This window comes from Myodes glareolus, chromosome 12 (genome assembly GCF_982192425.1).
Source record: "Myodes glareolus chromosome 12, mMyoGla1.1, whole genome shotgun sequence".
Taxonomy (NCBI): Eukaryota; Metazoa; Chordata; class Mammalia; order Rodentia; family Cricetidae; genus Myodes; species Myodes glareolus.
In genome coordinates this window covers 59,610,309-59,623,744 of record NC_142037.1, presented here as the reverse complement: position 1 = coordinate 59,623,744, position 13,436 = coordinate 59,610,309, and the positions used below count along the sequence as shown (strand labels likewise).

At 36.9% G+C, this 13,436-nt stretch overlaps 1 protein-coding gene across 1 annotated transcript in view; it reads left to right on the top strand.

The window, feature by feature from the left end:
* Positions 1-11,404: 11,404 nt before the first annotated feature.
* The window catches only part of Klhl1 (kelch like family member 1), a 336,046-nt gene continuing 334,014 nt past the window's right edge, over positions 11,405-13,436 (top strand). Inside the window, exon 1 of the mRNA XM_048421935.3 lies at positions 11,405-12,656. Coding sequence (XP_048277892.1) covers positions 12,157-12,656 — 500 coding nt within the window. The 5' untranslated portion in view covers positions 11,405-12,156. The remainder of the gene's footprint in view (positions 12,657-13,436) is intronic.

Sequence of the window (13,436 nt, the reverse complement as noted above, 5' to 3'; positions counted from 1 at the left end):
ATTATTTTTGTATACAAATTTCCACTAAAATTCCAGTGCCTTCACAATACAAATTTTACAAACAAGTGTGTCTGTGTGTGTGTGTGTGTGTCTGTATGTATACTACATATGTACAAGTGCCCATGGAGATGAAAAGGAAGTGTCAGATTCCCTAGAACAGGAGGAATAGGAGTTTATGGGCCATTTGATATGAGCTCTAGGAATGAAACAAACCTGAATCTTCCATGAGTTTTAAGTGCTCTTAGTCATTGGGTCATCCCTCCAGTCCCTATAGTGTAACTTTTATACACAGATCATGTGATCTGATACAAAGCTGTTTATCAGAATATAAGAATTGCCATGTGGTGTTAGGGCACATCCTTAATCCCAGCACTCAGGAGACAGTGTCAGGAACACCTCTGAGTTCAAGGCTAGCTTGGACAACAGAGAGAGTTCCAGGACCATCATCAATGCTATACATAGAAGACCTGTCTCAAAAAACAAACAGTAATTTTTAATTATTAATACATATAAGAATATAATAATCAATAAGAAGAATAAAAAAATAAAAATTTAGTAGGATAGTGATTGTTCTCCAAAATCACTTTCCGGGTTCCTGCTGATGACTCCGAACGAGGAACTAATGTTTTGATAATATAAATCCTGTCTTGTTTCATTGTTACTCAGTCAATGCTATCAGAAATTGTCACCAAACTATTTCCTTCAAAACAGCATTATTCTTTAAAGCCAACTTTCAACACAGTCTGCAGACTTGTATGAAACCATCAAACTCTATGTGGGTCAAAATATTTGTTTTCATGAGTTTAGGAAGAAATGATCTAAAATCATTGTAAAAACTTTTGCAAAATCCATATATACACTATAAAAACAGAGGTGGTTCCAAGATATTTTCTTCTGTGTCTTTAACCATAAGTTAAAAATCTTTACCTTGTGTGATTTTTCTTCTATAAAAATAGTTTCATAATTTATTCATTTCTCAGAGGTGAATCCATAGCTGACACTCAATGCTCAGTATATCATTTATTGGAAAGTTTTCAAATATAGATTTGTACTGACAAATGAAAACTACAAATCAAAACTTTTTTGTTTCGCTGTGTATTAGAGTTAATCTTAGTTTTCTAGTCAGAAATCTTCAGTTTCAAAAGTGGTAAAAAAATAAAAATATTTGGAACTTACATACTTGTAGTGACAGAGGGGTTTCTGTCTCTTCTGTCTTGTTTTTAATAGAGAGAGTTTTAGAGGGGAATGAAAAGAAACGAAAATTAGTCTTGCATATATTTTAATAATATTCGATATACATAGATAACTGTGTATTAGGCACACCCCACAAAATATCTCATGTAGGAAAAGTTCTATTATAATATTTACTTTAGTTGACAAATATATTTTTTCTCAATAGGATCCTTGGAATGAACAAAAACTTTGGGAATAAATGAAATAAAAGTTAGAAGAAAAGTCCTACTTGTTGGACTGTGAGAAACTGAAAAAAATTGACAAATAATTGGCATTGACAGCATGTGAAACACTAAATTTTTCTAAGGAAATCAGACATAATTTTAAAAATTATTCAACCTGTTAATAATTATTAAACTAGTACAAGATATTTACCCCAAATGGCTCATACCATGTGATTCATTTCAGTTAAAGTATTCTTCCTACCAAACTATCCCGAATCTCCAAAAGCAGCATCACCAGCTGGGTATCAATATTTCAGCATTTGAGCTTTTCAGTAGCATATGGCAAACAAAAGTATTGTGTTATTTTCTAAATTAAATGTCTATTACAGGCAAAATAGCTATTTAAATTATATATAATTTAATGCAAACTTTTCAAAATAGATGATTACAGGATTTGAGTGTAGCTGAATGCTAAACCATGTGCTCTAGCATGTACAATGCCTGAACATTCACAGCAATGAAAACAAAATATAATACAGAATTACATATAAATTTATATGATAGAACTAATTAAAACCAGTATTTTTATTCAAACCTATATGCATAGTCCACATCAGACAGCTTACACTAGCCCTAATATTTTTAATAGTCTATAAAATGAAGTAGGCAGTTGTAAGGAGCCACCTGGAGAAATCGCCATTGCGAGATGGCACAGGTGATCCTACAGCTTGGAGGTAAACAAGTCCATATTTGGCATAGACACGTGGGGTTGAGCGCCCTTGCCTGCACATGCGCAACTGAGCCTTGGTTCCCTAGCCTATCCCGAACCCCCGGGCACCAGCAGAATGGTATTCACCAATCAGGACAGTTTCCAAGTCCCTCCACCCTTTAAAAGCAGCTGCCTCTGGGCCTTTCTCTCTCTCTCGCTTTTTCCCTCTCGCCTTCTCCTGCTCTCCCTTTCTCGCCCTCTCTCGTCCCCCATTCCCCCTTCAACCGAGTGCTCCAATAAAGTTGTGATTTGGGAAGAATTCTCGATTTCGTGGTCGTCCCTGCTTGCTGGTCAAGAGGTGCGTCTCACAGGCAGTTTTAATTGACTCTCTTTAAAATGTAAAAAATGCTACAGATGCATAGTTTATTTCAAATATTTCAGGCATGCAAATGTATAATATTTATATATTGCAAGAGTGAAACAAATTAAAGATTTGATAATGTAACAGACACTTTTTATGAAACTGCATTTGTGTGTCATATTAAGAACACGTGAAACTTTCTCTGTTACAAATCTCCTACATGTAATAAATTATTATTGAATAGTATTCATTCTGTACACTAGAATTCAACTGTGTGAGTGAATGAATGAGGGAAGAAGTGAGGGACAGTAAATAAAATCAGGAGGAATACTCTACCTTTGAATTTACAAGTAAGGACAAGAATGTCTAAGACATAATCAAGGTAAATATCTTAAGATTATTATTATTGAGAAAAATATCAAAAACTAATAAGTGAACTTTTGGTGGAATTTTACATTTGATGGAGTAAGTCATAAAACAAAGCAATCCCACGCAAACTCAGAATTAAGATTAATAAAAGGGTTATTTATTTAAAAGGAAAAACTTAGAGATCACCGTCCTAGACAATAGCCTCCTGCAGGATCAGGAAAAGCATCTGATAGCCAGAAGCGGGAATCCGAAGCAAGCAAGAGAGAGCGAGAGGGCTGCTGCTGCTTATTTTTAAAGCGAAAGATACCACACCCCAGTGGGCTGGTGTCTCAAAGGCTATTGGTTGAAGGAGCAAAAGGAGCTCCCGCAGCACACATTATTCTTTTAAATTATTTTATAGTACTATGACTGTTTTCATCCTCCTTGTTCTTTGTAGTGATTGTTAATAAGACTATCGAAAGGATACTAGATACACATGCACAAGATAACTGTGCTCCACGACTTTCAGTGGTTTCTCAGCCCTTTCAGTCAAAGCCTGATGTCTCCGCACTTGACTAAAAGGCCTGTTATGAGCTAATGCCTTTTGCTTTCCTGATACAACACCTAGTTCTTTTCATGTTTTGGATATTTGACCTCTTAACTATGTCAGGTTATGTCACATGCCTCACTGTTTTTGCTATCTAGTCCCTGTGCAAAGGACATGGTCTCTGATACCTAAACAGATGTGTTTTCAGTTTGCTTGAAAACTCCTGACATAATAATTCCTAGTAAAATTTCATCCTCACCAAACCTTAAGTTCAACTTCCTTTACTCTAAAACATTATATTTCTTCTATTGTTTACTTCCCTTGTTAGGTTTCTATACCTACGTGGTAGGTTTTGCTTATCAGGTTTTATTTCACATGAGAATGTCAGTTAGTAAGGACACATAATTTGGTGTATAAGGAAAGAAGAATCTTGTCTCCCAACTTTGACCATGCTCTCATATTAGTTCTGATAAACTAATGCACATAAATGTACTTGAATAAATGAAGGATGTTGGACAGGAATGTAGACAATCTTTCCTGTAATCAAAGATTAAGAATCTGAGAGCAAAGATTTTTAAAATAAATTTGTAACAACTTCAGTAAAACATCTTGCAAAATAAATTGCATATTGTATTGCCCTTTTTCTTAAATTCTGAATGTTTAATGTATGCTAAATTTTTGTGACTATTTTGATTCATAAAGAACTATAAATGACAGTTTAGAAATATTCAAAGACCACCAACAATTGTAGCTCTATTTTTTTTTCTCATAAAATAACCACAGATACAAGTTTTGTAAATATATTTATGAATTGAGAACATTTTGATCTCTGATATACACCATAATAATTATTATTTAACATTGACTTTTACAACAAGTTCATGACTTAAGTATTTGCACTTATATATCATGGTTTGATAGGCAACTATGAATTTAGAAATAAGCAAGACAATAAATGTCTGTGTTTTTGGGGAGGTGAGTTTAGGAAGACATCCTCATCAGGAAAATTTTTCAAAACTCTCTGCTCAGGATTTGCTAGTATCCAGTGCTGCTAGAGGACACATTTCTGGTACATGTATATACTTCAGTCTGTAGTAGTCTATTACAGTAGCACACATAAAATATACATCACTTTAAAAAGATGGAAATTTATATTTCTAAATGCCAGAAACCTATCTTCTATTTTAATAGAGCAAGCTTTCACAAGATGTTAGTAATCTTTATTCACAATGAATTTCCATTTCTAATCTTGTGAACATGGACTTAAAATAGGAGATAAATAAAACTGTCTGGTAAATATTGGAAAGAGGCTTTTTTAAAAAAAAACTGGACGAATGGAAATTTTTAAGTCTTTGATTAATATTTTTCTTAATTTTGGAAATTTCATGCTATAAGTTTTGAATACATTTTCCCAAGCTCTTCTCAGTCTCTTTGCATACATTCCCCAATACATCCCTATGGTATCAATTTTGTACCTTATTTTTCTAATTTAATAACCCACTGAATGTGATTTGTTCACTTTATATACTTCTGAATATGATGACATCAACAGGAGACTGGCTGATCTTCCTAAAGTTATGCCTACATCTAAAACTGATTACCCCTCAGTCTTCAGCCACCGACAGTTTATTGATCCTGAGTTAGGAATGGACACTGGTGAATCCCTTTCCTTTCCATGCTAGAATGTTTACTGGCATGATCTTGTACAGATGTTGTGTGTGGAACCGCAGCTGTTGTGCATTCATGAGTGCAAAAGTCCTGGCACACTCAGCAGACAGATTTTCTCTGGTCATCCCAAATCTTCAGTTCTTCCAATCATTCCACTGATGTGGAACTCTCCTCTGTATTCTGTGAATATCATTGGTTAATAAAGGAACTGCTTTGGGCCTATAGCAGAGCTATAGGAGAACAGAGCTGGTCAGTGCAAACTAAATGGAATGCTGGGAGAAAGGAGGCTGAGTCAGAGAAAAGCCATGTAGCCCTGCCCAAGACAGAAACCAGACTTAAACTTGCCAGTATACCACAGCCATGTGGCAATACACTGAAAATAAAAATAGGTTAAATTAATATGTAAGAGTTAGCCAATAAGAAGCTAGAGTTAATGGGCCAAGCAATGACTTAATTTACAGTTTCAGTGTGATTATTTGGGGGCTAAGCGCCCCGAAACCAACAAGTGGCTTCTTCCTACTCCATTCCACCACCTCATTCTCAATAGTCCCTGAAAAGCTGAAGGAGGAATGACATAGATTTCTCATTTTTCTCTGACTACTTCCCTCCACAGTCTCTTGCTCTTGAAACTTTGAACAGTTGTGTGCTTGGAGATTAACAACTATTATAATGCTTACCTAATAATATTTTGCAAAAGTATTTTTTTAAAAAAACAAGGAACTTATGATTTAGCTTGACTTGAGCAGAAAGTCACAAGATGATAATTTTCTGAGTGTTCAGGAAAAATTTTAATTTATTAAATTTTCTATTTCTAAGTGCTGAAGAAAATCCTCTATGATTATTCTGTGAAATTATTTATGTGAAGTCAGAACATAAGTAATACAGTCAAGAATTCCACCTTTTTGTTATTACCATCTTCCTTTACAATTTTGATGTAGATATTAAATTTAGTATATATGTTAAAACTTAAGTAAACTAGAATTTTAGCACTTGTCTTGATCTTGGACAGATCAGGCCTCTAAACTCAGATGAGGGGGCATGAGGGAATGAAGAAAAGACAGACAGGTGGCCACAGAAAGGCAGGGATCAGATAAATTAGGCTCTTTGATAGAGAATCCGTAGGACCCAGGGAACTCAGCCTGTACATTATATAAATTTGAGCAGGGAGGCAGGATTTTTGTATACAGGGTTATTATGTACAGATTGACAAAATGGAGGGTTATTATATACAACTGAAAAAGGAAGTAAATTTCACTACTGTCAGTTAGAGAATTCTCTGATGGGGAGAAGTTTTGGGATGTAAACATCTAGGGAGAAAAATATACGGTAGACAATTTATGCACACACTGTCAACATTCTCATACCAACCCTGAAGAAGACTATGCTGTCTATGTGTTGCTAGTGCTGTGAGCAAGCACCAGAAGTAAAGCAACTCGAGGAAAAAATAATTGGATTTCCATATTGTGAAACACAGTCTAATGATGGGAGCTAGACAGGAGCTCAGAGCCTGGAGGAACCTGGAGGCAGGGGCTCATAGAGAGACCATGGAAGTGTGATGCTTACTGACTTGTCTCCCATGGTATCGTAAACCTGCTTTCTTATAACACCTAACATCACCAGTCCAGAGGTAGCACTATCCACAAATATGAGGGGTGGAGTCAGACTAGCAAGTCCTACGGGTTTCTGACCCAGTCAGATTAGCCCAAAAGGCAAACTTCTTGTTAAGTGACTTTATGTTTCACAAATATATCAGGCCAGAGACAGGCTGCTACTTCACACACTCACACACACACACAGAAATTTGAAATTCATTTAAATCACACTTTTGTACGCTCCAAAATCCCCATAATATTTGATTATTATGATTTTGGCTTCAGAGAATGTTTGATTTACATCAGCCCTCCAGATAAATTTAAGTATATCACACAAAATGAAGAAATCATTTTCTGATACTAGACGAATAGAAAACATTTATAAATTTTAAAAGTTGAAGTTTTGTAAATTATTTGACTGTAGTATGAAATAAAAAGTTGGTACAAGCAAACTTTTCTATACAGTGCAAAGTTTTCTTAGAAATCAAATAAGATTAGAACGTTTTATTAAATACTTGCATGTCTATGCTAAATATATCTGTCTGTGTTTGTTCTTCTTGAGCAATACCCATATGAGATATAATATCTTCATGAATCATATTCCCTGAGTATGTGATCAAAAAGATAAAAGCCAATAAAAATTCTGAAAATAATGAATTTTCATAAATTGCTTGAACATTCTGCACAATGTCAGGGTAACGAGGTAGAGACAAACCACAGGATTTTGCAGAAAATATCTTTAAATATTATTTTGTTTTCATAAATTTAGGCAATTTATTTGCTAATTTACATGACAAGTCTTCACTTTTTATTAGATATAAATCAAAAGGTCAAGTAACCAGAGAAAGAGTGAATAAAAATGGCCCCTGGAGAGCAATTGGCACCTATAAGTGTTTCTTAAGAGGTTACTGAATTGTTACTTAACTATATGACACACTTATACTATAATAGAGTTTAATAGGCTTGGATTATGCTCTGATATTGTGTTTATTGGTTTTAATAGACGGAAGTTCTTGACATTACACATAGAATAATTAAGAACTACTCCTATGTACTATTATTTCTAGTATTTTTGAGAAGGTACATTACAATATTATCTTGGTTTAATTTAAAAATCTTGAATTTCAAATGCCTACTTTACATGGTATTTACTAACTGAAATAATTTGTGTCTATCAATACACATGGATCAATAACATTAATTCAAAAAGAAAGTGGACCATTATGAAAAAAGCAACTTTCTAGTTTGACCATTTGATGCAATGTCGTCCTGTATAGTATCATTTAAGAACAATTTCACAGATGTAGAATTCACAGACACTGTCAAAAATTTCTAAAAGAAACAGAGTCACTATTCTTCAATAAGTGCTACTTTATTGATTTAGTTAAGAAAATAATTAGGAAAAGAAAGAAGTTTTAGTCAGAAATTTCTGAATCCAAATCTAAGTTTTCTTAATAAACAACTATTTGACATAGAGAGTTTTTCCAGTTCTTACATTTAACAACAGAGCTTGATTTAATTGTGTGAGTAGTTTGTCTGAATGCTGTGCTAACTAGTGATGTTTTCTCTGTCATTTGTTTTGAATTGGGTGATGCCTATGGTAGCCATATGGATACTCATTAAAACACCTTGATTGACTGAGTGGAAGTTCAATTTATATCAACAATAGTGTTAGAATATATGAATACCTTTTGTCTTTAAAAATCTAGAACATGAGAAAGGAAGTCAGGATCACGAGGGGTGTGTCCACCCACTGAGATGGTGTAACTGATCTAATGGGAGCTCACCAAGACCAGCTGGACTGGGACTGAATGAGCCTGTTTTCAGACTGGATTCTCTGAATGTGGCTGACAGTGAGGGCTGACTGAGAAGCCAATGATAATGGCACTGGGATTTGCTTCTACTGCATGTACTGGCTTTTTGGGAGCCTAGTCTGTTTGGATGTACACCTTCCTACACCTGGATGGAGGAAGGAGAGCCTTGGACTTCCCATAGGGCAGGGCACCCTGACTTCTCTTAGGACTGGAGGGGGAGGGGGAGAGAAATGGGAGGAGGAAATTATTAATAAATAAATAAAATTTAAAAAATCTGTACTGCTTTTATTAGCAATCTGAAACATGATTGCATTGTATTAGCATTCTCTGCAAGATTGCTTATCTTAAATCTTAATTCAATTGACTCATAAGTCAAATATAAATTAGAATATACTAAACAATTTTTCTGTGTGAGCATTCCCCACAGACTGGAAGAAGACCAATACTTTCATCATTAATACTACTATGAATAGATCTGTTATGTGGCAATTAAATTTTGAATAGTGGATAAATAAAAAGTATAATATTTAAAAAGATATTTTTGATAGTTTTTGTAATATTTTATATTAATTGCAATATCTAAACAAACTAATTTTTTCTCCTTCTTTCCTCTTCACATGTTTCTCCTCCTTCCTCACTTCTGTTCTTTCCTCTTTCCCTTCCTTCCTCCCTTCCTCTTTCCCTTCTTTCTTTCCTTCCTTTCTTCCTTTCTTCTTTGTTCTTTTTTATTTCTCATAAGCTTCTTAAAGAAAAATATAATTGCCATATTTTCCCATCATTTTGTTTTAATACTATTTAATTAAAATAATAAAGTCCTTCATTTTTGTAAACCATGATCATTGGATTTGGTAAGTTAGATTAAACTCTTATATAAAAACTGTTTCTTCTGTAAGCCATCATCTTGCATTTCTGTCTACTATGACCTTCTTTCCCATGTTCCCGTGATGTCCGTGGCTGTGCAGGCCATGTCAACATTTGTCAATTATTCCAGTTTGACTTGATTCTATGAAAAACGTTATTTTATAATTTCTAATTTTTGGATTTGGTAATTACATTAATGGTGTTATATATATTCCTTGGAAGAGTATTTATTTCAAACATATATAATGTGTTCAGATTAGAATGATAAAGAGAAAACGTAGTTATATAAACAAAAGATAGTGATGGTGTTTCAGAAATATTGAACATTCCTAAAGGAATACCACAATAGTGTGACTGGACCAAAATCAGGCTATCATAGTCATCTGCTTTGTACGGCTTAACATTCTAAATTCATCTTCATAGATTCAAAATTCAACTTTACATATCATATAAGTCATATAAAATACTTATTGATTAAGGGATAAATTTTAAACTCTGAAGGGCAGTATCAGAATTTCAAAGTAAAGTTAGAATATAAAATTGAGTTTCTTATTAACAGTAACTGAATTTTATATCCCAGTTTATTATGGCATAAAGTACAATCTAATGAAACAAAGATAGTCTTGTCTACATGATTTATTTTTTAAAAAATCAAGTTAAGAAAATCCATGGAGTAATGCTTTATATCTATATTAATTATTGGACGAAATTCAGATTTTTGCATTTTCTCTTATGTAAGATTAAGTTTCTCTGGTGTTGTAAAATGTAGTTTCATATGCTTGGATACCTGTTTTTTTCTGTTGTTGTTTGTTTTTTGTTTGCTTTTTTTTCGCTAAGGTAAATACTTGATTCCTTTCTTGGCTACAAATGATCTGTCACCATTGTTTCTAAAGGTCTTTGCATTTTTTTTAACATGGAATAGTGAGAGAAAAATTCAAGCAAAAGGATTTCAGCACAGTTGTCCCTGCATAAATCAATATTTAAATGCACAATGGAGATTTTTCTTATGTGACTTTTTCTTATTTCATTCTAAGAAAGATTTCCAGTTTTAATTCAATATCTTCATAAGTTTGTTGTTCAACAATGGGATACCAGAATAGTTAGTATTTGATTCCTATGCTTTGTTGAAAGTTACTGAACCCATGAACTAAAAGAAGGAACATTACTTTATTCTTGGTTGAATGAGTGAGAAACGCATGGCTTTTCTTGTCCTGTAGTCTTGGTCCAAGATACGGGGCCCTATTTTAAAGGCTCATTAAGAAAAAGATAAAACATTTTAAAGTATCTTTTTTTTTTTTTAATGGAAAGGAATCCCTGTCCTCACCATTCTGAAGGAAAATCAATTTCCCTTTCCGGGCATCTATTTGAGAACAGAAGTCTTTAGTTGTGTTATTTATTGTTCACACTCTTCTGTGCATTTAATACCATGATTGTGTAAGAGAAGTTATTCTTTTAAATGTTCCATTATCACTTCATTTCCTTTATTGTCTTCTACAACAGTCTATCTACTGAATCTCCCACCATGTACTCATTTTGCCAAGCCTGTGGCTAATATTCAACCGTTCTTCAAATTTCACCCCAGTGTCTGGTCCCCGGGGGCGAAGCACTGTCTGTGTGAATCAGAATCAGAATCACAACGTGCGTGCCAGGAGGATAGCATCATCACACTTTGATGACAGCATCCCTGTTTTTTCCTGTGTCTCACTACAGAGGAAAAGGGGCTAAAGGTTAAAGGATGTGGCTTATTAAATAATTCAAACCATTAACCTGCAACCTGCACACCGCAGTGGCCTATTAAGTTTACACTGCCATGATTCATGTTTGGTGTTTACTGATGCTAAAGCATTTTGCCTGTTTGCTTTACTTTTATTGCTATACAGTAATGTAGAGAGGAAGGAGGGTGAAAAAAGGTGACAGGATTGACGCAAGGGGACAATAAGAGCAGAAGACTCACTTGCATAAAGAAGATTGAAGCCTTCCCTCCCTCCCTCCATCTCTCAGTATAGGCCCCAGCGCACATCTGCGTCACTTACAGGGGAGGAGGAGGAGGAGGCGCTGAGGCAGAGTGAAAATCATACTGTGAGGACCTTGACAGATTCCCCGGGCGGGCTTTTCTTTTGCTGCTCAGTGTTGTTCCTGGGATATTTATTTTTCTTTTTTACAAACTGACTATATAAAACCATCTATTTTTTTTTTTTTTTTTCATCTCAGAAAGCATTTGACTTTCCTTTGGACACCTGGCAAGCTTTCAGGACTTTCTCCCAGAGGACAGGGACAGGGGAGCAGGTGCATAGAACTGGCTCTTTTGGGGGGGCTGCACTACTTCTCGATTTGAGGCTCTTTTTCTCTCTGCGCTCATCAACCACCGAACTCTGAGCAGCGAAGAAAGGAGATGTGAATAGCTTCCAACGTACAGCTCTGCGCGGAGTGTGTATCAGTGAGGTGGATCCAGCTGCCACCACCTCTGGAGCTGGGGAGAGCTCAGACTTCCCTCCCTCCCTCTTCCCCTCTTGCATTATCAACCTCTCTTCCCTCCGGGTGGTCACCACGGGGGTCCCCGCAAGCTTCTCGTGGATTATAAACCCCTGGTGTCCCAGGACTTCCTGTGTGCTAGACCGGAGGTTTCCCAAAGCTCAGGTCCTGGGAAAGCAACCTGGACTGAGCCTCGAGGTTCTGCAGCGCGCTCACGGTGCTGGTGTGTTCGCCTGGCAAAGCGCGCAGCCCGCTTGGGCACCTTTGGCACTCCGCGTACACGGGGAGCATCCTTCCTCCTGCTCTTCTCCAAACGCCACTGACCTCCCCAGAAAGCTCGCCAGGCTACTGTTGTGTGAGCTGCAGTCCCTTGGCTCTCGGTAAAGCATGTCCGGCTCCGGGCGAAAAGACTTCGATGTGAAGCACATACTGCGACTCCGCTGGAAACTCTTCAGCCATCCCTCGCCGGCCTCCGGTGGTAACCCAGCGGGGGGCAGCTGCCTGCCGCCGGACAGTGGAGGCAGCTTTGAGCACTGGGGACCTAGCCAGAGTCGACTGCTTAAAAGCCAGGAAAAAGGCAGTTTGAGCGCTTTCTGGAAGAAACCTTCTTCCTCCTCTTCCTCATCATCCTCATCGTCCTCTTCATCCTCTCCCTTTAATCCGCTGAATGGCACCTTGCTACCAGTTGCCACGAGGCTGCAGCAAGGAGCTCCAGGGCAGGGCACCCAGCAGCCCGCCAGGACTCTTTTCTACGTGGAGTCCCTAGAGGAGGAGGTGGTGACAGGCATGGACTTTGCTGGACCACAGGACAAAGGATTGGCCCTCAAAGAGCTTCAAGCGGAGCCTGCCAGCTCCATCCAGGCAACAGGTGAAGGATGTGGACACAGGTACAGTAAGTTCCCACCGGGCAGGTGTCAGACTAGTTCCCGGTTATGGGTCATCCGCCCCCCCCGCCCCGCCCCTTCCTATTCTCTCCTAGTTAACTAAGGTTAGCAAGCTACAGGATGAAAATCTGAGCTAGGTGCCTGTCTGGTTTTCACTACCCAAGTTGCAATCTCATTAAAACTTTGCTTATTAATTTCTGTCGGCTCATACACACATGGGCTCTTCTAACAAGTTTTCAGAGTTACAACTATCAAGTGAATATCGGAATCTTTGGGTGAACCTTTAAGTTGAATGGGTCTCATATTTCATAGACTATAGTGTCCTTCTGCTACCCTTTGTCATTAAAGTATGTTTTTCCCTGAAGTCAGCTTTGAACACTGTCAAAATGCATTTCATGTATTCGGGCCATGACTGATTCAGCATGACAGTTTCAGATTGTTGTGGCTTGACTCTGTGTTTGAGGAATAACTAAGTGGGTAAAAGAACATCAACACTGACATAGCTCCGCCCCTCCTCTCCCCTGGAGTGACCCCCATCCTAACTACAATCCTTGCCCTTGTATTACTTTCGGCTCACCTTTGCCTCTCTCCATGGAAGACTTAGAATTAAAGTCTGCAGATGATATTTGTCGGCAGGTGACATTTGGTGTGATTTCTTTCTGCTCAGTGTTAGAATTGTGCATTCACAATACTCAGGTAACATTTATTCCCTGTTTATTTCAAGCATGACTGTGCATGGAGTTCTGTTACACTACAGATACAAAAAACCCTTGGAACACAAGC